At 47.5% G+C, this 25,157-nt stretch overlaps 1 protein-coding gene across 1 annotated transcript in view; it reads right to left on the bottom strand.

Annotated features, from left to right (window-relative positions):
* SLIT1 (slit guidance ligand 1) overlaps positions 1-24,347 on the bottom strand; it is a 298,983-nt gene extending 274,636 nt beyond the window's left edge. Inside the window, exon 1 of the mRNA XM_044296791.1 lies at positions 23,673-24,347. Within this exon, the coding sequence (XP_044152726.1) occupies positions 23,673-23,848 (176 nt within the window). The 5' untranslated portion in view covers positions 23,849-24,347. The remainder of the gene's footprint in view (positions 1-23,672) is intronic.
* Positions 24,348-25,157: the final 810 nt, after the last annotated feature.

A 25,157-nucleotide genomic window follows, 5' to 3' on the forward strand; every position in this document is an offset into this window, starting at 1 on the left:
GTGATGGTGAGTACAATAAAGGAGTTCAGGAGGGGCCTGGATGTATTTCTGGAGCGTAATAATATTACAGGCTATAGCTACTAGAGAGGGGTCGCTGATCCAGGGAGTTATTCTGATGCCTGATTGGAGTCGGGAAGGAATTTTTATTCCCCTAAAGTGTGGAAAATTGGCTTCTACCTCACAGGTTTTTTTTGCCTTCCTCTGGATCAACTTGCAGGATAACAGGGTGAACTGGATGGACAAATGTCTTTTTTCGGCCTTATAAACTATGTTACTAAGGGTGGACATCCCTGTGTCCGTCCAGACCCTGTGCTGGGCGGAGGACAGGGAGCCTAAGACTGGCCGTCTGGCCACCCTACTCCTATCTCCCATTCTTGGCTGCGATCACATGACCATGTCAATGCCGTTCTCTCTTATTTCCTGTGATGTCATGTCCATGGGCGGGGAAGTGATAGGGGAGTGTCTATGGAACTAGCTGGGTGGGAGGAGCTATAACCTACCTGGTCTTTGCTAGGGGTGGGGCTGGAAGCTGTAGCGGAGGAAGGAGAAGTGCATCATGCGTTTGGTTGGATCCAGCTCATCCCACGTGACCATCAAGCGCCTGCATCACCCAGGGTTATATTGAACTCCACCCCTGTTAACCCCTTCCTCAACTGCATAGACAACAGTCCCTCTTATATAGTCCCGGAGATACACATGGTATGTAACGCCCCCACAATTTCCCTCTCCGCTACCTATAGAGAGATAGAGCTATATATACCTCTATGAATTATAAAGTATTCACTATGGGGGCACTGGTAGGAGGAAGGGAAGCAACTGAGCATGTCTGTCCACTACTAAATGCAGAAGAAGGTGGACTGGATGGATGAACAGCAGGGGGCGCTACCAGGGAGGAAAATGTAGATAAAAAACAATACTTTATTTTTAACTAATGTATATTGTAATAATAATTCATGTAAAATGTCATATTCATTGCATATTTAGGCCTCTTTCACACGAGTGAGTTTTCAGTGCAGCGGCGATACGTGTAGCAAACGCATAGCCCCCGGACTGAATCCTGACCCATTCATTTCACTGGTTCTGTGTACAAGCATCAACTTTGCGTTCAGGAAAAAAAACACAGCATGTTCTATATTGTTCGTTTTTCACACAGCTCTGACTCCATAGCGTGAAAAACGGAAGGCACGCGGATGCAATGCGTTTTTCAGTGATTGTTGCCGGAGATGTAGATTTTTTTATTTTTTAACGCACGTGAAAAACGCATGGAATCTGGATACAATCCGGACAGAATGAAAATGCAAACACTGAATACAATCCCAGACAAAATGGATTCAACTTGTGCGAAACGTGTGCGAAACCATCAGATCCTGCCACAATCCGTATTGTTCGTGTGAAAGGGCACTAATACTTTTCGTGGGCGATGTCCGTGCGGCAGCCAGGACGGATCCAGACCCATTCAAGGTGATCCGTCTGTTTCACAAAAAAGATAGAACAAGTTCTATTTTTTGCGGAACGGAAGCACGGACCGGAACTACGGAGTGCTTCTGTGGGGTTCCGTTCTCCGGATTTGTGGACCCATTCAAGTGAGTGCCCCGTGTATTGCGGAACCGCCGCATGTGGCCCGCAATTTGGCCACGGGAGCACTATGGTCGCGTGAAAGAGGCCGTATTTTCATTCTGTGTCCGTTCTGTTATTTTTTTGCGAACCGTTTAAGGAACCATTCATTTCAATGGGTCCGCAAAAAAACAAAACAAAAAAAAACGGAAGGTACTCCATGTGCTTTCCGTTTCCGTATGTCCGTATAGAACATGTCCTATATTTGTCTGCATTACGGACAAGGATAGGACTGTTTTATTAGGGGCCAGCTGTTCCGTTCCGCAAAATATGGAATGCACACGGACGTCATCCGTTTTTTTAGCGGTCCGCAAAATACATACGGTCGTGTGGAAGAAGTCCCAGGCGCTGGGGGAATGAGCGTCAGGTGGACGGGCAGTTTCTCCAGGACCTGCAGGTGGTGACCACTAGACCTCCAGCTTGGTAAAGACTGAGCTAATAATTTCTCAGATTAAGAAATATTTTTAATAATTTTTCGTTTTTTAAACACTCTTTTAACCCTTCATGCGTTTGCTCCCTGGCAGCAGATGGGTTAACCCAACAGAAGGAAGAATACAATAATAACGTCTTATGAAAGTGAGAGAGGAATCAGAGGCGAGAAGCATCCAGGCTGATTAGGAAGATTAAGTGGTAAGAGGACGGCTTTCATGGCACGGAGCAGAACCCGTGAGGTGTGGGCGAGCGCGCTGGCGGTGGGCGAATGCTGCAATGCAGGACTGGAGCACGAGTTTCATTACAAAGTGCACTGAACCAGAGGCAATCATTACAAGTTTATCTAAAGATTTCTGCATGACTGCAGCAAAACAGGAATGACACGAGATGAGCCCCGCGCGCCACGCTGGGACTACAGAGCGGGCGCTGCAGCAGAGGAGCGGGATACAGAGCGCATTCGCCGGGTCAAGTGCATGTGTCGTAGGCACTCTTCCATCCCCCTTAGGAACAATATGGCTCCAAACAGGGGTGCACCACCAATGAGGCCAGGTGAGGCGATCACCTCGGCCCAGCCCCCGGCGCGCACCTAGCCTTTCTGCTCCCCCCCTTCCCATTGCCAATTTCTTAACCTAACCCCTTCCCTTCAGCCCATGGCTGCCCCTACCTGGTGCTGCCTGAGGCGATCGCCTCACCTGGCCTCATTGGTGGTGCACCCCTGGTCCCTGCCACAACCTCAACAATCCGCAAAAACGCCTGTAAGACATAATACTCGCACGGACATTCAAAAAGTCACAAAAAAAGGCGGTGTGTGACATTTTTACTCCAAAAACTCACGCACCCTGGACGCTATAGATATGTCCATGCTCTGCGGACGGAACTTGGAATGCCTGTCTGAGGTTACTTTCACACTTTCCCAGCAGAGGATATCAATACCGGAATTAAACGGATCCGTTTTGATTTTGCACATCAGGAGGCATCCGTTCCGGTTGTGTGAAATCAAAACAGAAAAAAAACGGATTCAAATACATTGAAAGTCAATGGGTGACGGATCATTTTTTTTAGAGTCCATCAAAAAATGGATCCGTCGCTATTGACTTACATTGTTTATAGTGCTGGATCCGTTTGTTGGGTTGTTTTTATGACCGGACGCAAATCCACAGATTGCAGCGGTTTTACGTCCAGTCACAAAACGCAATGCTGCCGGAACGGAAGACGTCCTGAAAGGACTAAACGGAAAGTTTTTTTTCCGGTATTGAAATCCTCTGCCGGATCTCAATACCGGAAAACAGCAACGCCAGTGTGTAAGTAGCCTGAATCTCGCCTTGCTACGGAATATATCACTGCAAAATGTCTTGCGGATCCCGGCACAAGCCGCTAACACGCGGTTCCTTCTCCTGCGGGCTGTGTGCGGGGTACTACAGAGCGACCTATGATCACACACACACACACTTACACAGCGCCGAGGATGCCACGCACTGCGGTCATTTTCAAGAACGGGGGTCGATTCCGCCAGCAGAGGACCGGTCACACAACCCAAATTTTGGAATTGAGACCTCACGCGGTTTAAGTCTTGCGCTGCATTGCTAGAGGAGGAAATAAGCTGCAATGTCATGGAATAACGTCTATTATAACGGACACTATGACATGTTCTGAAAATATTTTTGGCAGTCCCATAGCGGTAAATGAAGCAGTGGCCACGGTTGCTCTCTGCACTCTCCATTCAACGCTACGGGACGTAAAAAAATAGCCGCGTGCGCTTGCTTTTTTTGGACCTCCTATAGCAATGAATGGAGTGCACGACGCGCCTGCGCAGCTGCTCTCTGTTGACTTCAGGGCCCCATTCAGGTGATAAGAGCAGGTCCCCGAGGTGTGACCCACTGCTATCTTACATCATAGCCGATGGGACCCATCATGTCTTCAGAGAAATACAAATGACTACTTACCATTGCAGCCATCTACACTTTTCCTTCTCCTATCCTTCCCCATTTCTCCGCTTTTGGCGCTGTTACTTTCGGAGGCTGACGGCAATGACTTGTTATTGGGCCCTGATGGCGGACGAACAGTGAAGTGAAGGAGAAGAAAAGAACAGCGCAACTTTCTAAGCCTTCTATCTACAAGTTGTTGAACCCAACATATCGTTGCATCAAGTGTTCAGCGCTTAGATGGGCATTCCAGCAATAGGTTATCCTCTATCCAGTGGGAGATAGGGGATACTGGTGGGGGTCCCAGCACTGGGAGATAGGGGGTAACGGTTATACTGGTGGGGTCTCAGCACTGGGAGATAGGGGGTAATGGTTATACTGGTGGGGGTCCAAGCACTGGGAGATAGGGGGCAACGATTAGACTGGTGGGGGTCCCAGCACTGGGAGATAGGGGGCAACGATTAGACTGGTGGGGGTCCCAGCACTGGGAGATAGGGGGTAACGGTTATTCTAGTGGGGGTCCCAGCACTGGGAGGTAGGGGGTAATGGTTATACTGGTGGGGGTCCAAGCACTGGGAGATAGGGGGTAACGGTTATACTGGTGGGGATCCCAGCACTGGGAGATAGCGGGTAACGGTTATACTGGTGGGGGTCCCAGCAGTGGGAGATAGGGGTTAACGGTTACACTGGTGGGGGTCCCAGCACTGGGAGATAGGAGGTAACGGTTATTCTAGTGGGGGTCCCAGCACTGGGAGGTAGGGGTTAACGGTTACACTGGTGGGGGTCCCAGCACTGGGAGATAGAGGGTTACGGTTATACTGGTGGAGGTCCCAGCACTGGGAGATGGGGGTAACGGTTATACTGGTGGAGGTCCCAGCACTGGGAGATAGGGGGTAACGGTTATACTGGTGGGGGTCCCAGCAGTGGGAGATAGGGGTTAACGGTTACACTGGTGGGGGTCCCAGCACTGGGAGATAGGAGGTAACGGTTATTCTAGTGGGGGTCCCAGCACTGGGAGGTAGGGGGTAACGGTTATACTGGTGGGGGTCCCAGCACTGGGAGGTAGGGGGTAACGGTTATACTGGTGGGGGTCCCAGCACTGGGAGATAGGGGGTAACGGTTATACTGGTGGAGGTCCCAGCACTGGGAGATAGGGGGTAACGGTTATACTGGTGGAGGTCCCAGCACTGGGACAGCTACTGATCATGGGTGTTCCATGTCTCCTGTCTTAGTGGAACGCTGTCACTCCATCCACACTCTACGGGCGGTCAGCCCCATCGATATGATTGGAGCAGCAGCGCCCATGTGTCTCCACCACTCCATTCTAGTGATCATCTGGAGCCCCGTCGGTCAGACACCTATGGATAGGATATATGTTGTTGTAAAAGGGTTGATCCTGCTGACAGGTGCTCTGTAAAGCGGTTTTCCAGATTGTGGATACTGATGACTTATCCTCAGGATACGTCATCAATATTAGATCGGCGGGGGTCCGACACCTGGCACCCCTGCGACCAGCTGTTTTTGGCAGCCAATGGCACCAGAAACAAAACAGGGAACAGAACTGACACGGCTGACAAAAACAGCTGATTGGTGGGGGGTAGCAAGTGTCGGACCCCCACCAATCTGATATTTATACACCTTTAAAGGGGTTGTCCGGGTTCAGAGCTGAACCCGGACATACCCTTATTTTCACCCCGGCAGCCCTCCTGAGCCTGGCATCGGAGCATCTCATGCTCCGATGCGCTCCCGTGCCCTGCGCTAGATCGCGCAGGGCACAGGCTCTTGTGTTTTCAATAACACACTGCCGGGCGGTAACTTCCGCCCGGCAGTGTGTTCGGTGACGTCACCGGCTCTGAGGGGCGGGCTTTAGCTCTGCCCTAGCCGTTTTACTGGCTAGGGCAGAGCTAAATCCCGCCCATCAGTGCTGGTGACGTCACCGGGGTTCCTGTCAGCCCCATGGAGAGCCCCGGTACGTCACCGGAACTCAGAAAAATGCCTTTGCCCTGCGCGATTTAGCGCAGGGCAAAGGAGAGCATCGGAGCATGAACTGCTGCGATGCTCATGTCAGGGGGGCTGCCTGGGTGAAAATGGAGGGATGTCCAGGTTCAGCTCTGAACCTGGACAACCCCTTTAAGTGTAACTAGTGCAAACTAGCTGCCACAGGCTGCCCTTAGAGTACTTTCACACTTGCGGCAGAGTGATCCGGCAAAACGTATGCCAACTGATGACATTTGTAAGACTGATCAGCATCCTGATCAGTCTGAAAAATGCATTGAAATGCCGGATCCGTATTTCCGGTGTCACCTTTTTTTCGGTCTGTGCATGCGCAGACTGGAAGGACGGATCCGGCATTCCGGTATTTTGAATGCCAGATCCGGCACTAATACATTCCTATGGGAAAAAATGCCAGATCCGGCGTTCAGGCAAGTCTTCAGTTTTTTTCGCCGGAGAGAAAACCGTAGCATGCTACGGTTTTCTCTTTTGCCTGATCAGTCAAAAAGACTGAACTGATGACATCCTGATGCATCCTGGACGGATTACTCTCCATTAAGAATGCATTAGGATAAAACTGATCAGTTCTTTTCCGGATTTGAGCCCCTAGGACGGAACTCTATGCCGGAAAATAATAACGCTAGTGTGAAAGTACCCTTATCCGACAGACACTCCCCAGACCCAGAGGTAAGTCCTGCCCCATAGACTGTGGTGAGACCCTCGCTATTTTCTCATCAATCTTAATTGTGGTTTGGAGTAATTTTGATTTATGTGTTTTCAACTCCTTGAATTTTTTGATCTAATACATTTTTTTTTTTTAATGAAAATCTCCGTGATTTATTGCCCCTGATGAACCCTTACGTCTCACTATTTGTATCTGGGATCGTTGCAAAAACTTCACTTTGATACAAAGTAAATTTATAAACAAATAAAATATATTAAATATATATAATAAAATAAATAATAAAATGATCCCGCAGCCACGAGACTCGCTCGCGATAAATGACCTGACTCGGCGCCATCGTCGCCGCCTCCATCCGCGAAATATTAGTTAAACCAACACAAACAGCTTCATCTATTAACAATCTATTTTTTATTGTTGTCAGTGTCAACGTTTCATTCTTTTCGCATTCGGCAAAAAAGCTGAATTTTATTGGCCATTGTCTGATCTCTAATCACCCGTGTCTCCCCGTCACTGGCAATTACGATTTGAACCCAGAGGCTGGAAGGTCTGTCCTCCTCCTCGGAGAATCAAAGCCTTGCCAAGGAGGCAGCTGGCAGGAGCATGCAAATGCGTCCCCTCAGAGATACAGACAGCAACTTCTGCCCGGTCAAAACAGAGACGGGGAAAAATCCCCAGCCTTAGGAAATGGGAACCAGCAGCGATTGTAGCCACCAAGTAATCGGTGTTGATTTTTTAATTATCCTGCCAGGACTCTGTGAAATTAGAATTCAGCTTGAAGAAAGCGCAGCCTCGCGCCTGACAAAGCCGAGGAGAGAAATTCTTCATCACCCTGCGACAGCCCTCGTTGGGGCAAGTGGCGGTCCAACACAGTCATGGCGGAATCAGCCTTGTAGTTTAATGGCACTGAAGAAAAGAACCAAGGCCGCCAGTATGGCCAGTACTATCCGTCACAGCAAAGCCAGGAACCTACCGCGAATTTCAAGAGCAGTGATGCCCGTGCTGGTTAGACTCTCACCTATGAGGATGAGGCCCATGTTTGCCTTGGCAGAGCAGATCTGTGCCTACATGTGCAATCATCAACCATGAGGCCTGTGCTGCGCCATAAGGGCTCATGCACACGACCGTATTTTCTTTCTGTTCCGTTTTTTTTTTTTTTGCACTTCAATACGTCCGCAAAAAAAATAAGAAATGACTCCATGTGCATTCAGTCTCTGTGTGTACGTAATATGTCCTATTATTGTCTGTTTTGTGGACAAGGACAGGCATTGTTACAACGTATCCGCAAAAAAAAAAAAACTGATGCAACACGGACGTCACGTGGATGTCATCCGTTTTTGTTGCGGATCCGTGTTTTGCGTGCATGAGCCCTAAGGCTTATTGCACACAAACGTGTGCGCTCAGTGGCCGTATTGCGGACCGCATTTGCGGATTCGCAATACACGGGCACCGTTCCGTGTGCATTCCGCATCACGGATGCGGACCCGTTCACTTCAATGGGTCCACAAATCCAGAGATGCGGAAGGGTGCGGAACGAAAACCACTGCGGAGTGCTTCTGTAGGGTTTCGTCCCGAACTGTCCTATCTTTTTGCGGAACGGCCGGATCGCAGACCCATTATAATGAATGGGTCCGCGATCCGCTGCGGCTGCCCCACGGTGGGTGTTCGTGCATTGCGGGCCGCAGCACAGCCATGGGGCGCACACATTCGTGTGCAAGAGGCCACTTTAGTATTGATATAAGGTCACCAATATCAGGATCTGTTCAGGTAGGAGCATACAAATGCCGGACCCCCTTAAAGAGATCCTGTCCCCTCCTGTAACAATTCCAGAACATCTTTGATCTGTGTCTTTCTTCCATTATTCCTCCTAGAAATGAATGCACAAATTGACCGCTGGATGTTACCAGTTAGGGGTGCGCCCACACCCAGTCTGACATGGTCCGATGGTCGCTGACTGTGCAGGGACGCCCCCTCTAACCAAGGGGAATGGTAACAACCAGTTGTGAATTGAGTGATACATTTCCAACAGGAATAACAGAAGAACAGCACGCTGCAATGTTGTACAAGTATTTACAGACCTGTCGGGAGAGGGGACGGCTCTTCTCATGTTCACGTCTGCGTCGGAGGCTCCATTGCAGATATTGAAACGTAATGAGGTCCGGCGGGTGCTGCCAGTGTCCGCCATGTGATGGATCCACTACAGAAGCCATGATGCTGATGTGAACAGAACCTTGAGGTAAAGGGCATCTGTATAAACCTGGAGCTACAGGGCGGTCTTGGCCGGATAACCTTCGCGCAACCAAGGATCGCCGTGTCGCACATCAGCCATTGAGCCAATAGCCTCATGACTTCCGTCGTTGGATTTCTTTGCGATTCTAGTGTCGCAGCGAGTTGCGAGTTTTCACTGCGACCCCATTCAGTTCAATGCCTGCAGTAACAAACAGCGATTCTTGGTCGCGCTATGGGTATCGGGCTAAGATCGCCGTGTATCGGACACGTTACACTACATCATAGCTTCCATTATAAACAGAAGCCATGGCGTCCGGTGTGCGCTGGATCGGTCGCAGCATTACGGTTACTGTTATTACCAGAAACCCTAAGGCCTCTTTCACACTACCGTTTTTTTTTTCGTTTTGCGGGCCATTTTTTGCATTCCGTATACGGAACTATTCATTTCAATGGTTCGGCAAAATAACGGAAAGTACTCTGTATGCATTCCGTTTCCGTATTTCCATTGAAAGATAGAACATGTCCTATCATTGCCCGCAAATCACGTTCCGTGGCTCCATTCATGGGTCCGCAAATACAAAAAACGGAACACATACGGAAATGCATCCGAATGTCTTCCATATCCGTTTCTGCGGAATTATCTATTGAAAATGTTATGCCCTGCCCAATTTTTTCTATGTAATTACTGTATACTGTATATGGCATACGGAAAAACGCAACGGAAACAGAAACACAACGGAAACAAAAACGGACCGCAAAACACTGAAATAGCCATACGGTAGTGTGAAAGAGGCCTAATGCACACGAGCGCAGAGCCTTGGGCTTCGTTCACATCTCCGTCACAGACTGATGGACACCATGGCGGAAAGAGAGGAAAACCGGACATATAATAGAACTCGGCTACTGAAATCCTGGAGCCCGCGATGTAGAAGACGAGCCACACGGGAGAGACGAGGGATAGAGCTATCACGCCTTCAGTCCAGAATTCTGGCTTCAAAAAGTCACAGAATATGACTATTTGCACTCGATTGCACAAAGATTTTACAACTTTTTGCATTTTTACGCCCCTCGCTCCAGTTTTGATACATGGATAGAAAAGTGGCCGCCACGGTCAGCTGTGTTAATGAGCTTCACGCCAGATTTATCATTGAGACTTTTTTAAAAGTCGCAATCTCGCTCCAGCAAGACGCGGAGCAGGAAAACTGGGGGAGCTTCTCTACACAGAAGCGTTAGGTTTAGGGCTCATGCACACGACGCATGTATTTTGTGGTCTGCAAAAAAAAAAAAAAAACTTATGACATCCGTGTTGCATCTATTTTTTTTTTTTTTTAAGGATCCATTGCAACAATGCCTGTCCTTGTCCACAAAACGGACACAGAGAAATTTCTGGGTTTTTTCAAGCCCCCTTGAAGTGAATGGTTCCGCATACAGACCTGTAAAAAAATAAAAAAAATGGAACAGAAACTGAAAAAAAATAACCGTTTGTGTGCATGAGCCCCTCCTCAGGATAACACAAATTTATCAAACAACGTGAGACATTCGATAAATGTGGCATAACGTCCTCCAACGCAGACTCGAGCAAAACTGACTCCAAATATTCTCCTTATGATAAATTCCCCCACAATTTTCAAAACCAGTTTGCTGCGTTCTCACTGGTCCCAGTTGCTCGTGTGAATCCATTAATCTCTGGGGACGACGCGAACGCTCCGTACATGACTTTATCTACCGCAGGTGATACAGGGGTCAGTCGCCTCGTGGACAACCTGCGGTGAATATACTAAACCATTCCCTTTACTGCAGTGAGCCCTGTAACTACAGTAAAGTCTACATCCCCATACGCGGCATCCACAATTTACTGGACATGATCACATGTTATATTGAAATGTATCCACCTCCTGCACAACGTCAAACCCAATCAGGATCTACCGCAAAGCGGACCGTTCATCCTGATCCTCCTGGTTCATAATTAGAATATCAGGAATATCACGCAGGACATTGACAGGGACACGTCTGCCATAACTCAATTAGTGGCACCACTGTGGAATGAGACACTGTGTGCCTTATGCCTCCCTTTCTCCATGGAGAATACTTTACGGCCCTCCGCGTTGACAATGATTCATTACTAATTACTACCACGACCTGCCTTGGCCAAATTAAGACAGTCCCCCATTCAGTCCCAATAAACAGATGCTATTCATTGGCAGGCACAGGTTAGGAGCGGTCCATGGAGTTAATACAAGGGGCGTTATGTGCTACCTGCAATCCCCCCCATTAATTGGCGTGCACCCCGCACCCTTTCTTATTCCCCGTTACGTTTCATTTTTTAAACGAAATGTACTAATAAAACGGAAAGTGACAAAAATTCCACAAATAGCACAAGAAACCCGACTCCGACAGTTACATTTTATTATAAAACAAACAGGGTTAATTGGCCAATTACCCTCCGCCATCGGAAAACAGGACGAGAATTTCTCCCCTGATCTTACGTCAGCGTTGACCAAAATGGGGCATGCGAGACGGCGGGTGCAATTTACGGGCATGATTTCAGGCTGGACAACAATGGCAGCACTATGGCCCCCAGTTACCCAGCTATCAGGGGTCCTTCAGTGTCAGCAGCCGGCTGCTCGTGGATCAATCCGAATGACAAAGTAAGGCCTCCTGCACACGGCCGTTGTGCGGTCCCCAATGCACGGGCAACATCCGTGGTCTGTCTGCACGGAAAAAAATATGATATGTCCTATTTATTTGTGGTTGCAGAACAACGGAAAGAAACGCCACGGAAGCGCTCCGTAGTGCTGCCGGTGTTCCGTTCCCTGACTCCGTAACGCATCTCTGGAATTGTGGACTCATTCAAGTGATGAGTGGTGCCTAAGGCCTCATGTACACAATCGTATTTTTGGGTTGCGTCTGATCAGTTTTTTTCTTTTTTGTCAACCGTGCGCTGTCCATATCCATGTGGCCGTTCCACGAATTCTAAAACGTGTCCTATTCTTGTCCATTTTGCAAACCAAACCAGGCATTTCTTTGATAGGGGTTGCATACCCGGGTATCCGTTTTTTGAGGATCCGTGGACCACTAAGTACGTACAGTTGTGTGCATGTGGCCTAAAAGCCGAAGATCAAACTCCATGTTGCAACTAAGGCTGGCCAGAGGTCAGGGCCCACAGGCAGGCTCGGACTGGCCCACAGGGGTACAGGTGAATCCCCTAGTGGGCCCCTGAGCAAGGTGGGCCCCTAGTCTCCCACCCCCTATATACATATATTCAACGTGCAGCACCTCAACCAGCCGATGTTCATATACAAGTCTTGACAATAGATTATTAGAGAAACTCCCCAGTTTATTATTATTGACACGATCAGAGATGAGATGACTTCTAGGTAGAGAGGAAAGCCACCAGTGTCCTCTTCTCCCCAGGATCTACCTTCTCAAAGTTGCTGCGACAACCTCCATATTCAGTCATCTGGTAGCATCTTGCTGCTGTGTGAGAAGGTAATATTTGAATGTATCCGTACGGTGGGCCCCCAAAATAGATTTTACTGGTGGGCCCTAGACAGCCCAGTCCGATACTGCCCACAGGGTTAGGACAATCCTGGAGTTATCTCTGGAGGCTTTCATGGATTTTAGAAAGGAACGATCCAAAAACGGAGGCATCGACAACTAAAGCTGGGGGGACAAGAACCAGCAAGCCTTTAAACGATAACCCTGCCAAAGCAAGGGTAGGGGGCTAGTAGTCCCTGCCTAGCAAACACAGACCACCTGCCCCGATAGGGGCGACCTCGTCAGGAACCTGTCCCTACTTGGGGCCTATTACCTAAAAAGGTCCCTCACTAATGTCCCAACATGCCATGTCTCGTCCCGAGAAAAGGGACTCATCAGGGGTGAAGAGTATCAGTAAAGAATATAGTCAAATAAGGACAAAAAATTCAAAATGAAATATGCCCAAATGGACCAAGATTGGATCTCCATGGTTTATAAATTAGAGAACCAAAATGAAAGCCGCTTCCCAATGGAAGCGAGGAGTATTGGGAGCATAAGGTGACGGGGTCGCCCCTATCGGAGCGGGTGCTCTGTGTTTGCTAGGCAGGGCCCCCTACCCTTGCTTTGGCAGGGTTATCGGTTTAGGGCTCGCTAGTTCTTGTCCCCCAGCTTTATCACGAGCTCCGGCTGCCCCGATTCCATCGTTACCACGCTGAAGGACGGGCACCCGGCAGATGTAAACCACAATTTGAATTCCTGGGTCTGGTAAGCTCTCTCCATTTATTATCCAGGTGCATATGAGATTATTACGTATATTTTATTATATATCCTTCTCTCACCTTATTATTTGAGAACGTTTTGCATTTTCTCCATTTTTATTCTTAACAAGTAAAAGTTACACTTTATTGTAACAATGTCCAGGTCTTCCTGAGATATTTTGTCAAAACTACAACTCCCAGCATGCCCTGACAGCCCGTGGCTCGTATTTTTGCAATAGCTGGAGAGCCGCAGTTTGGAGACCACTGCTCTACACCAATGTCCAACCACTTACAGAAGGAGGAACATCCTTCAGTGAAAGTTGTGCTCTTGAGACACCAACGTATTCCATATCTTCCAAGCAAATCCTATGGGGGACATTTATCAAATCTGGTATAAAATTTGCGCTCGGTTTGCGACTTTTGGTGAAATTTTGTGACATTTGATGAGCTTTGCCACTTTCAAAAGTGGTGTGAAAAGTTGGTCAGTATTACATCTCCTTGACGATGTGCAACTTTTTAAAAAGTTGCGCAAAAAAAATAATCCCACCTCCACCCCAGGCAAAACCTTGGCCTACTTTCACCAACAGTGGAGAAACCACATCACACTTGTGCCAAATTTAATAAAACCGAGCGCCATCTCTATCGTTTTGGCACAGGTGCGTAAAGCAACGCCCGTCTAAAAAAATAGCCTTAGGCCCCTTGCAGACGAGCGTGTCCGGATTAGGTCCGGATGCATCCCGGTGCATTGCGGCAAGCCCGCGCGAGTAGGTACGAAATTGTAGTCAGTTTTGACTGCGATTGCGTTCCATTGTTCAGTTTTTATTGCGCGGGTGTAATGCGTTTTGCACGCGCGTGATACAAAACTGACTGTGGTACCCAGACCCGAACTTCTTCACAGAAGTTCAGGTTTGGGTTCAAGGTTGTGTAGATTGTATTATTTTCCCTTATGACATGGTTATAATGGAAAATAATAGTATTCTGAATACAGAATGCTTAGTACAATAGCGCTGGAGGGGTTAATTTTTTTTAAAAATATTTAACTCACTTTAATCCACTTGATCGCGCAGCCGGCATCTCTTCTGTTTTCTTTTGTGAGGAATAGGACCTTTGATGACGTCACTACGCTCATCACATGATCCATCACCATGGTAAAAGATCATGTGACGGACCATGTGATGACCGGAGTGACGTCACCACAGGTCCTTTTCCTGCGCACAGCAAAGAAGAAGACAGAAGAGATGGCGGCTGCGCGAGCAAGTGGATCAAGGCGAGTTAAATTAATTTTTAACCCCTCCAGCGCTATTGTACTATGCATGTATTCAGAATGCTTTTATTTTCCCTTATAACCATGTTGTAAGGGAAAATAATACAATCTACACAACACCGGTCCCAAACCCGAACTTCTGTGAAGAAGTTCGGGTTTGGGTACCAAACATGCCGATTTTTCTCACGCGCGTGCAAAATGCATTATGCACAAAACGCATTACGCATGTTCCTGCAACGCACCCGCACCTTTTCCCGCAACGCCCGTGTGAACCCAGCCTAAAGGGGTTCTCTGGGATTTTAATATGAATGACATATCCTCAGGATAGGTCATCAATATCAGACACCCCGGAACCAATCAGCTGTATGAGGAGAAGGCTTTGCCATAGACAGCAGCAGGAAGAGAGAAGGGAGACGGCACGCGAGCGCGGTGCGCGCCTGCCCTTCATACAGCTGATCGGTGGGGGATCCCGGGTGTTTGATATTAATGACCTATTCTGAAGAGAGGTAATCAATATTAAAAGCCCAGAGAACACATCTGCAAGGATGGGGGGGGGGCTCCACATGCACAGCACATATCACGTACCGATGCGCGGCGCAGGAGCAGGCACTTTCCGCGCCGACACATAGGACAAGGCTGACTTGTAAGTCACAACAAGCACAATCTCAGCGCACGACGTCTCTGCGGAAGGACATGATTTTATTCCAACCAAGACCACACATAAGGAATGTTCTTCAGCGCTAGAACCGACTGCGGGGTAATGGCTCAGACTCGGGTCGTATTAGAAGTCATGGCCCAGAGCAGAAGGCGCTCTTCACATCTCACAGGAGCTGCTGACCCAGAAGAGAGGTCTCCAGGAGGACACGTTTTCTCGGCAATGTCTCGTGCAGTTTTTTTATGATGTCTTTATATGCACTACATAATAAAGGTTTTTGTATTTTTTTTTTAAAAAATTTATAGAAATGTCATGCTCTACAGATTTAGAAAAGGGGCGGTCGGGTTTAGGAAGCCCGTTTATATATCACGAGGAGCTAATTCTTTCTTAAAGGGGTTGTGTCAAGTTTTAAAGAAGCTTTAGTAGGCATCCTCAAACTGCGGCCCTCCAGCTGTTGTAAAACTACAACTCCCACAATGCCCTGCTGTAGGCTGATACCTGTAGACTGTTCGGGCATGCTGGGAGTTGTAGCTTTGCAACAGCTGGAGGGCCGCAGATTGAGGATGCCTGCTTTAAAGTCTCCTGTTTGATGGGGGTTCGAGAGCATTGGGGTCCTGTTCTCCTGGTCCATTGACCTCTATGGGAGGGCCGACTGGGGTCCTATATAGAATGAATAGAGCAGCAGTGGGCCTGCCACTCCATGCATTCAGGGGACCGCCATTCTTGTGACCCGTGGCGATCCTAGCGGTCGGACCCCCACAGAACAAATGGTTATTCACTATCCTGTGGATAAGGGAGAACTTTAGAACTGAGCACCGCAACCTCTTTAATAAAAAAGGGGTCTTCGATTCAGAGTGGGCTCATGCACACGACCGTATGTATTTTGCGATTTTCGCAAAACACGGATCTGCAAAAAAATACGGATGACGTCCATGTGCATTCTGTATTTTGCAGAACGGAACAGCTGGCCCCTAATAGAACAGTCCTATCCTTATCCATAATGCGGGCAATAATAGGACACGTTCTATTTTTTTGCAGAACGGAAATACGGAAACGGAATGCACACTGAGTAATTTCAGTTTTTTTTGCAGGCCCATTGAAGTGCATGGTTCCGCATACGGGCCGTAAAAAAAACCCGGAATGGGCACGGAAACAAAATACGTCAGTGTGCATGAGCCCTTAGGCTGCTTTCACACTTGCGTTGTTGTTTTCCGGTATTGAGATCCAGCAGAGGATCTCGATACCGGAAAAAAAAAAATACGTTTCCGTTTAGTCCTCCTACATTCTGAATGGAAAGAGATACGTTCTGGATGCATCAGGATGTCTTCTGTTCCGGCAGCATTCCGTTTTATGATCGGACACAGTTTTGTGTCTGGTCATAAAAACGGAAAAAAAAAACGGATCCGGCACTAAAAACAATGAAGTCAATAGTGACGGATCAATTATTTTTTTTTTTTAGGAGCCTAAAAAAACGATTCATCAACTATTGACTATTAATGTATTTAGTGACGGGTCTGTTTTTTTCCGTTTTGATTTTACACAACCGCATCCTAACGGAACGGATGCCTCCTGATGTGCAAAATCAAGACGGATCCGTTTAATTCCGGTATTGAGATCCTCTTCCTCTAACAGCACAAGCGTGAAAGTAGCCTTAGCCAGAGAAGACAGTGGCTACAAAGAGCATCCGTCTCCATGGATGACCCCGCACACCCTTCAATTACATGGACATCCCACTGATTTCCATACTAACCGTGCCATACTCTGTTTCCCCTGTGGAGGCGCTATAGGGAAACTGAACACATAATTCAGGGCGCTCTCACAGATCACAGGCGATCGGTGGAGGTCCCGGCAGCAGGACACCCTGTGTGCATGGGGATTGTCAAAACCAGACGACTGCCGAGAAGTATTACCGCAGCGCCACGGTTTACATGCAAACGCAGCCTCCGCAAAGCACGAACACACGTCTGAGCACAAGACATCTTTTCCAGATGGTCTGGCAATGGGAACGCAGGAAATTTCAACGTGCGCTGCTATCTAAACGATCTAAACATAGGCAGAGCATAAGGACTTGGACGGAGGTGAGGAATACCAATGCACTTGAAATAAGATAAGCCCCTTGTACTCCTCCGAGGTCCCGGCCACGCACTGTCCGTACAACGCCTGGCGGCTTTCACGCCTCGCAGCTCAGGACGAGCCGTGGTTCTCATTAAACCTCTCCATAGTTTTCATGGAATTCATCAAAAGTTTTACGCTTGTCACAAAAAAATAAAAAAGAGTCATTAAAGTGATTCCAAAGCGTGCAGCTCGAGGGGAGAAACGGAGACTTTTCCATGGAAGGGTAACGGAAACGCCTCTCGTATAACGCGAGAAAATAATCTGATTCACGTGGAGGGGAAACCATCAGGAGGTCGGACATTTCAGGCTTTTCCCTCCAATTTTAATTAATCGAGTTTGGAGATGAATAAGTTAATCCAAGAAAACGGAACTGGAGCCGATCAGATGAGTCTCACAGACACCGCTTCCGCTGAGATCTATCTAAGGGCTCGTTCACACGACCGTTGGTGTCCCGTTCCCGTATTGAGGACCGCATTTGCGGATCCGCAATACACGAGCACTGTTGTGTTGTCATTCCGCATCACGGATGCAGACCCATTCATTTCAACGGAACGGAACACTACGGAGCGCTTTCTGGGGTTCCGTTCCGTGCCTCCGCACCGCAAAAGGATAGAACATGCTCTATCTTTTTGCGGAACGGAGGGATCTGAATGGGTCTGCGATCCCCATGCCCCTGCCCCATGGAAGGTGTCCGTGCATTGCGGACGGCAATTTGCGGTTCACAGCACGGGCACGGGACACCAACGGTCGTGTGAACGAGCCCCAATGCCTCTTTCACACGACCGTTTTTTTTTTTTTTCATTTACGGGTTGTTTTTTGCGTTCCATATACGGTCCGTATATGGAACCATTCCATTTCCATATTTCTGTTCCGATAAAAGATAGAGCATGTCCTATTATTGCCCGCAAAACACGTTCCGTGGCTCCATTCTAGTCAATGGGTCCGCAAAAAAACGGAACATATACGGAAATGCATCCGTATGTCTTCCGTATCTGTTCCGTTTTTGCGGATCCATCTATTGAACATTTTATGCCCAGACCAATTTTTTCTATGTAATTACTGTATACTGTACATGGCATACGGAAAAACGGAACACAGAAACAGAAACACAATGGAAAGAAAAAAACAGAACAACGGATCCGTGAAAAAGGGATCGCAAAACACTGAAAAAGCCATACGGTCGTGTGAAAGAGGCCTAATAGATAGATACTATTTATTTTCTATCTCTTCCACAGTTCCTCTTCCATGATGTTACTTGCCATATACAATAACATTTCTTTGTATGACATCACTGGGACCTGTTCGGCCTCATTCACACGGTTTCCATGATAAGTGGTTCACCCGTGATGATGTCCATGTGTCCGTTTTTTTGCCCTCTGTGTGTCATCCGTATTTCACAGACACTGCTAGGCCAAACATTTCTTTTCAGATCATTTCTTCACAAAGATCCTTGAAAACCACGGACCAAACAAAGACGGCATCGGTGTACGTGGTTTTCACGGACCCACAGATTATGGCCTCATGCATACGACCGTTGTTTTGGTCAGCATCCGAGCCGCAGTATTTGCGGCTCGGATGCGGACCCAATGGGGCCGCAAAAGATGCGGACAGCACTCCGTGTGCTTTCCGCATCTGTTGCTCTGTAAAAAAAAGAAAAAAAATGACCTGTCCTATTCTTGTCCGTTTTGCGGACAAGAATAGGCAGTTATATTAATGGCTGTCCGGGCCGTTCCGCAAATTGCGGAATGCACACGGACGCCATCCGTGTTTTGCGGATCCGCAATTTGTGGACCGCAAAACACACAACGGTCATGTACATGAGGCTATCATGAGGGATCCGTAATCTCAGCCATGGTGTCACCAAGGAGCCACTGTCTGTGGAAAACCACTGATATGAGGTACACACATGGAGGTCCATGGAGACCACGGATAGCCCACGGCTGTGATTCATTGACGTGTGAAAGACTCATTAGTCAGAGGGGTGGACCCCAATACAAGATCTGTAACATGACCCCCATCGTACTGATTGTTCAGGGGCATCTGGAGCTCCTCAGTCTCCAGCGCATCCCCTGCGGATAGACATGTTGGGTTATTGGGTCCCTAGAATGATATATGCATGGAATAGCCTTCCTGCAGAAGTGGCAGCTGCAAATACAGTGGAGGAGTTTAAGCATGCATGGGATAGGCAGAAGGCCATCCTTCATATAAGATAGGGCCAGGGGCTATCCATAGTATTCAGTATATTGGGCAGACTAGATGGGCCAAATGGTTCTTATCTGCCGACACATTCTAGGTTTCTATGTATGATGCTCAACTATAATAGAAGAAAACTCGAGGAAGGATTCTCGGATTATCATTCTATAGGCGACGAGACGTTTTCTGTCCCCAGGGATCTACTATCACATGGACTTTCTGGGTTATCGGACACATAATGAAATGATTTTCGCTGCGTGTCGGTAAAGCAGGGACCATTCGATATTTGGAGCAGTTAATCTGGGACACGCGGCTATTTCTGACAATGTCCTTGACATATCCGTGCGCACTTACATTCCGCTTCTTACCTTATGATGTTTCCGTCATTGCAGAAACTCGTCTCGAAGCGAAATACACTCAGCACTTAACGCTATGAACGAACGTCATTGGGCGCAGGTCCCAATATGGTCACTTCTACCGCCCCCTCGGATATGGGCAGCGCGATGCACAACTTGCGTGGCTCAAAATGTATTCCAATCCTACAAACTACCAAAAACTCATCTGACAAGTTGTCGACCACGTAAGCAACTGCGGGACCTGAAAAGGTCCTGACAACTATGTATGTACAACCCTTCGAGTGACTACAAGAAGACATAAAAAATAGATATTGTATTACTGATATTTTATGCACTTATATGGCGCTACTATATTCCGCAGCACTTTACAGACATTGGCATCACCATTAGCAACCAACTGTCCCCAATGGGGCTCACAATCTAAGGTCCCTATCAGTATGTCTTTGGAGTGTGCGAGGAAACCGGAGAACCTGGTGGAAACCCACGCAAACACGGGGAGAACATACAAACTCCATGCAGATGTTGTCCATGGTCAGATTTGAACCCAGGACCCCAGTACTGTAAGGCACCAGTGCTAACCACCGAGCCACCAGTGCTAACCACTGAGCCATCCTCCTAGTGATAGGTTTTAACCCCCAGGGTGATTGTGAATGTTACATTGTTGCAAAGTGCATTTTTAGGAAGTATCAGCTTTTCTGCTATAAAAGGTCGACAGCCCAATTCATACAAGCAGATTTCATATACGCCATCTAATAAAGTATTCACAAGCACAGACTGTGCAGTTTCCACAAGGTTCGGAGAGGAAGCACGCCGTGGAAATGGCAAAGCATGACGAGACATTTTCTTACCAGGGCTATTAGAGGAGACGCAGAGACTGCACTTCCCATACTCTGCACCTAACGTCTACGTATAGCTCTGTACCTACGGATGTTGTGCTACTTTGTATCATACAAGTCCAAACAATAGAAAACAACATAAATAATCAGCATCTACGTCACATAAGCAGGCAGTAAATCTAGCTCCTTCTCATCCTAAACTGCATCCCCCCCCCCCCCCCACGTACGACTGTGAACCTATAACGCCTGGAGCCTTCTTACGTAACACGACCATTAGGCTATCTGCACACGCCGCGGATTACGCGCAGAAGAAAAACACACGGCGTAATACAGTGTATGAGATTTCACAAATGTCATGTGCACTTTGCTTTTTCGTTCAGTGCGGATTTTGGAAATCCTCAGCGTGTCACTTCTTTTGTGCGGATTTCACCCGTTTTATGGCAAAAGGTGAGATCTGCTGCCAAACCGCATTAAATTCGCATTCCAAAAACATAAAGTAACCCATGCGGGTTTTGGTGCGGAAATGCACAGATTCTGTAAGGGTACTTTCACACTAGCGTCGCTGGATACGGCAATCTGTATGCAAACGGATACCATTTGTAGACGGATCCGGATGAGGATCCGTCTGACAAATGTATTGCAATACCGGTTGTCATCCGGAAAAACGGATCCGGTATTTATCTTTTTCACATTTTTTAAAGGTCTGTGCATGCGCAGACCACAAAACCGGATCCATTTGCCTGGAACACTTAATTCATTTCAATGTAAAATAATGCCGGATCCGGCATTCCGGCAAGTATTCCGGAATTTTGGACGGAGAAAATACCACAGCATGCTGCGGTATTTTCTCCGTCTGAAAACCGTACAGTAACTGTACTGATGCATCCTGAACGGATTGCTCTCCATTCAGAATGCATTAGGATAAAACTTATCAGTTCTTTTCCGGTATAGAGCCCCTAGGACGGAACTCAGGACGGAAAAGAAAAACGCTAGTGTGAAAGTAACCTAAGACAGCCCGCACCCCTGGGCGCCTTCACGCACTGCAAAATCAGTTCCGTTCACCTGAATGCGGTTGTATTGGTGACAAGCACGCAGATTTTTTTGCAAGCCCCATTCACGTGAAAGGAATAAATATCTGCAATAAAATCTGCCGCGCGTAAAGGCACCTTTAGGGTAGGGCTATGTGGCGACGTGTGTCGTGCGACAGTAAGCCATGCGATCAAAAGGGTACAACTACACTGCCACATGTGATGCGCGTCATTTCAAGTCGCGCAGCATTTTTTGTAATGATACACACATGATGTCGCACAAAAATCCAACTGTCGTGTCGCACCATTGACTATCATTATAGAAAATGTCACACAATTTTTCAGCGACGTGTAGCCCTCTCCTTAGTGCATGTTCACATGGGGTTTCTTTGCCGTGGTTTTTTATGTAGATTCCACACTCAAAAAAACGTGCCTAAGGGCTTGTTCACACGACCGTGCTGTGTTTTGCGGCCCGCAAATTGCGGATCCGCAAAACAAGGATGCCGCCCGTGTGCCTTCCGCAATTTGCGAAACGGAACAGGAGGCCCATTATAGAAATGCCTATTCTTGTCCATGCAAAACGGCCACGGAACTCGCATCTTTTGCGGCCACGTTGAAGTGAATGGGTCTGCACCTGAGCTGCAAAAAATGCGGCTCGGATGCGGACCAAAACCACGGTCGTGTGAACCAGCCCTAAAACGCATGAAAATCCTCTTCGTTGATTTCAATGGGAAAACAACTTATTAGATTACACACCGCTGTATTTTTCCGCGGCATTAAAAAAAACGTGTTTGTTCTTGGTGAGGATTCTGCATTGAATTCACATCCAAACCTCCAAATGAAATGGGCAGGATCAAAAATCACATCAAAAGCTGCATCCTAAAAACCACAAGGACTCCTGGAGTGGATTCCACATCAGTTACTTTTCAGCACACAAAAAAACTCTCCATGTGAACCTGCCCTAAGAGATCTAGCATACACAGCTCGACTACACATGCCTCTAGCAGGATCTGCAGAAGTTAAATGACTTTCACACTCGCGAAAAGCTGCAGGCAGCGTTTTAGTGTCCGTCTCCGAATCGGAATGGTGACTGGACTGATGCATTCTGAGCGGATCCTTTTCCATTCGGAATGCATTAGAATGCAAACGGATCTGTTTTGGACCGCTTGTGAGAGCCCTGAACGGATCTAGCAAATGGAAAGCCAAAACGCCATTGTGGAAGTAGACTGAATATGTTTCAGTGCAACTTTTCCCAGTATTACATGAAACAACCATTTTCTCCTCTACGTCGAGACCGCATAAGGGTGCGCTACTGCGGAGGATTTTCTTGCATGTGTAGTTGAGCTGTATGTGCTAGAGAGCAGATCTCCTAGGATATGTTTTTTTTTGTGCATGAGATTTCTGCAACAAAATCTGCAGCGTGTGAATGCACCCTACGGCTGCGTTCACATCTCCGTCAGAGGTGATCCAGCATTAATGGCAAGTGTCGTCTGGACAAAAAAACGTTGCATGTAGCGGTATCTGTCCGGCTGAATGCCGGCCGGATCCCATTATAGTCAATAGGGATCTGGCGGTGATCTGTTGAATCCGGCAATGAACGCGGGCCGGACATAAACACAGCCAAAGAAATTAAATAAAGTTAGCTACACACGCACAGCAGAACTTAGGTTTGCCCCGTGCAGCAGAGCTGAATTTGTAACATCGCTATGGGTCATCCATGAGTTGACACAGGACTGTTATCAAGAACACATTGGGATTCGTGTCCCCACCCATCACTTGGTTAAACTTGATGGACTTACCGTAACTAAGTAACGCAAACTCAGCTCTGCTACACTGAAAAAAATAAAGTATAGGGGGATGCTAGTCCAAAGCATATTGGTGATTAATGGGGAAGGCTAGGGGTATAGGGCAGTATTAACATGTTCTGTAAGAGCTCTGGGAAGTATTTCCAAAGTTACAGGACTGCTGCCAACGATTGCAAAATATGTAAAAAAATAAAATAAATATAATAACATAAAAACTATGCAATATATAAATAATATAAAACTGACCATAAACAGCAATGCAACAACCCATACTAAAAATAAAATATAATAAGAAGCCATCAGGTCCTACTTACAGCCTCTCTGTGCTCCTTGGGATATTTTTTGGCACCGATTTAAGTCCCAACCCATGACAATCCACTGTAGTTCCGCTGCAGGAGCACAAGGCTGGGCATCCATTGGCACCTACTTGGCAGAAGCTGCTCCAAACCAGGAGCCACAAGGAGAAGCTAAAATATCCCCTTACAGCCATGAAGGTTTCCAGGGCTGAGCCCTTTAAATCATCAGAGTCCTGAGCAAAGGATCCAGGTAGCTTCCAAATTCCTTGGCAAATTCCAACTTGGAAGAGACAAAATAAAAAATAAAAATAGAAAAAACAAAACAAAACAATTCAAAAAGAAAGGTAACAATGTAACAAAACAAAAAAAATATTGCAACCTTCTGGTGCTACAAAGAGGCAGAAATCCCTCTCTCTCTCTCTCTCTCTCTCTCTCTCTCTCTCTCTCTCTCTCTCTCTCTCTCTCTCTCTTTCTTCTTTTTCTTTTCTTGCTCTCAGGCTGGAGGCAGAAGGCTGTGCTCAGCACAATGCAGGCAGCACCTTCTCACAGCATTGCCCTCCTGGCAGGAAGTGTCTCCGGAGCCGCTGAGCCTGGAGAGCCCTGTGCACAGTGAGCGGTATCTGCTGCTGTCTGAGCCTTGGTACCAGGAGGAATGAGAGGCAGGGAAGGAGCACACACAGCAGTCATCCATCAATGGAGAGACACACAGATATCCCAGGCTGACTCCTCCCTGCTCCCTCCTCCATGTCTAGTGTGCAGGGCTTTACCCCCTACAGGACAGGCAGGGGAGGGGGCTCATTGACTAAACCCAGCCACTACAATGGCCGGCAGACACAGCTCCCAGCACTCAGCACAAATGGCAAACAGTGGAGCCCCAATACCCCAGGGGCTGCACAGAGGGGTCTCTGCCATGAAAGACACTTTGGGAGTTGAAACTTTTTTTTTGTTTTGTTGGGAACTTGTAACCCCTGCTATTAAGTTGCATTGTTACACAGTTTGTTTGTTTTTATTGTGTTTCTCTGCACCTTTGCATTTTTTTTTCTGTGTGGCATTTAAAGCCGGCTCCAGATGTCTACGGAAAATAGGAGACGCTGAACGCTCAAGCGTTTGTTTGTTTTTTTTGCACATTAGATGGATTTTTTTTTTGTCTCTCTGGCTTCTTTTCTTGGCATTTTTTTTCTCTATAGATGGAACATTTCCTAAGGCTATATTCACACGAAAGCAGTTTTCAGTACCATTGCAGACTAAGGGGCGATTCACATGGCGTTTTTTTTTTTTTTTTTTTTTTTTCACTTGAATGGGTCCGCAAATCCGGACTACGGAGTGCTTCTGTGGTGTTCCGTTCCGTGCTTCCGTTCCGCAAAAAGATAGAACTTGTTCTATCTTTTTGCGGAACGGACGGATCCCGGACCCCATTCGAGTGAATGGGTCTGCGATCCGATTGCGGCTGCCCCATGGTCAGTGCCCATGCATTGCAGACCGCAATTTGCGGTCCACAGCACG

The sequence above is a fragment of the Bufo gargarizans genome, chromosome 6, assembly GCF_014858855.1.
Source record: "Bufo gargarizans isolate SCDJY-AF-19 chromosome 6, ASM1485885v1, whole genome shotgun sequence".
NCBI classification, from domain to species: Eukaryota; Metazoa; Chordata; class Amphibia; order Anura; family Bufonidae; genus Bufo; species Bufo gargarizans.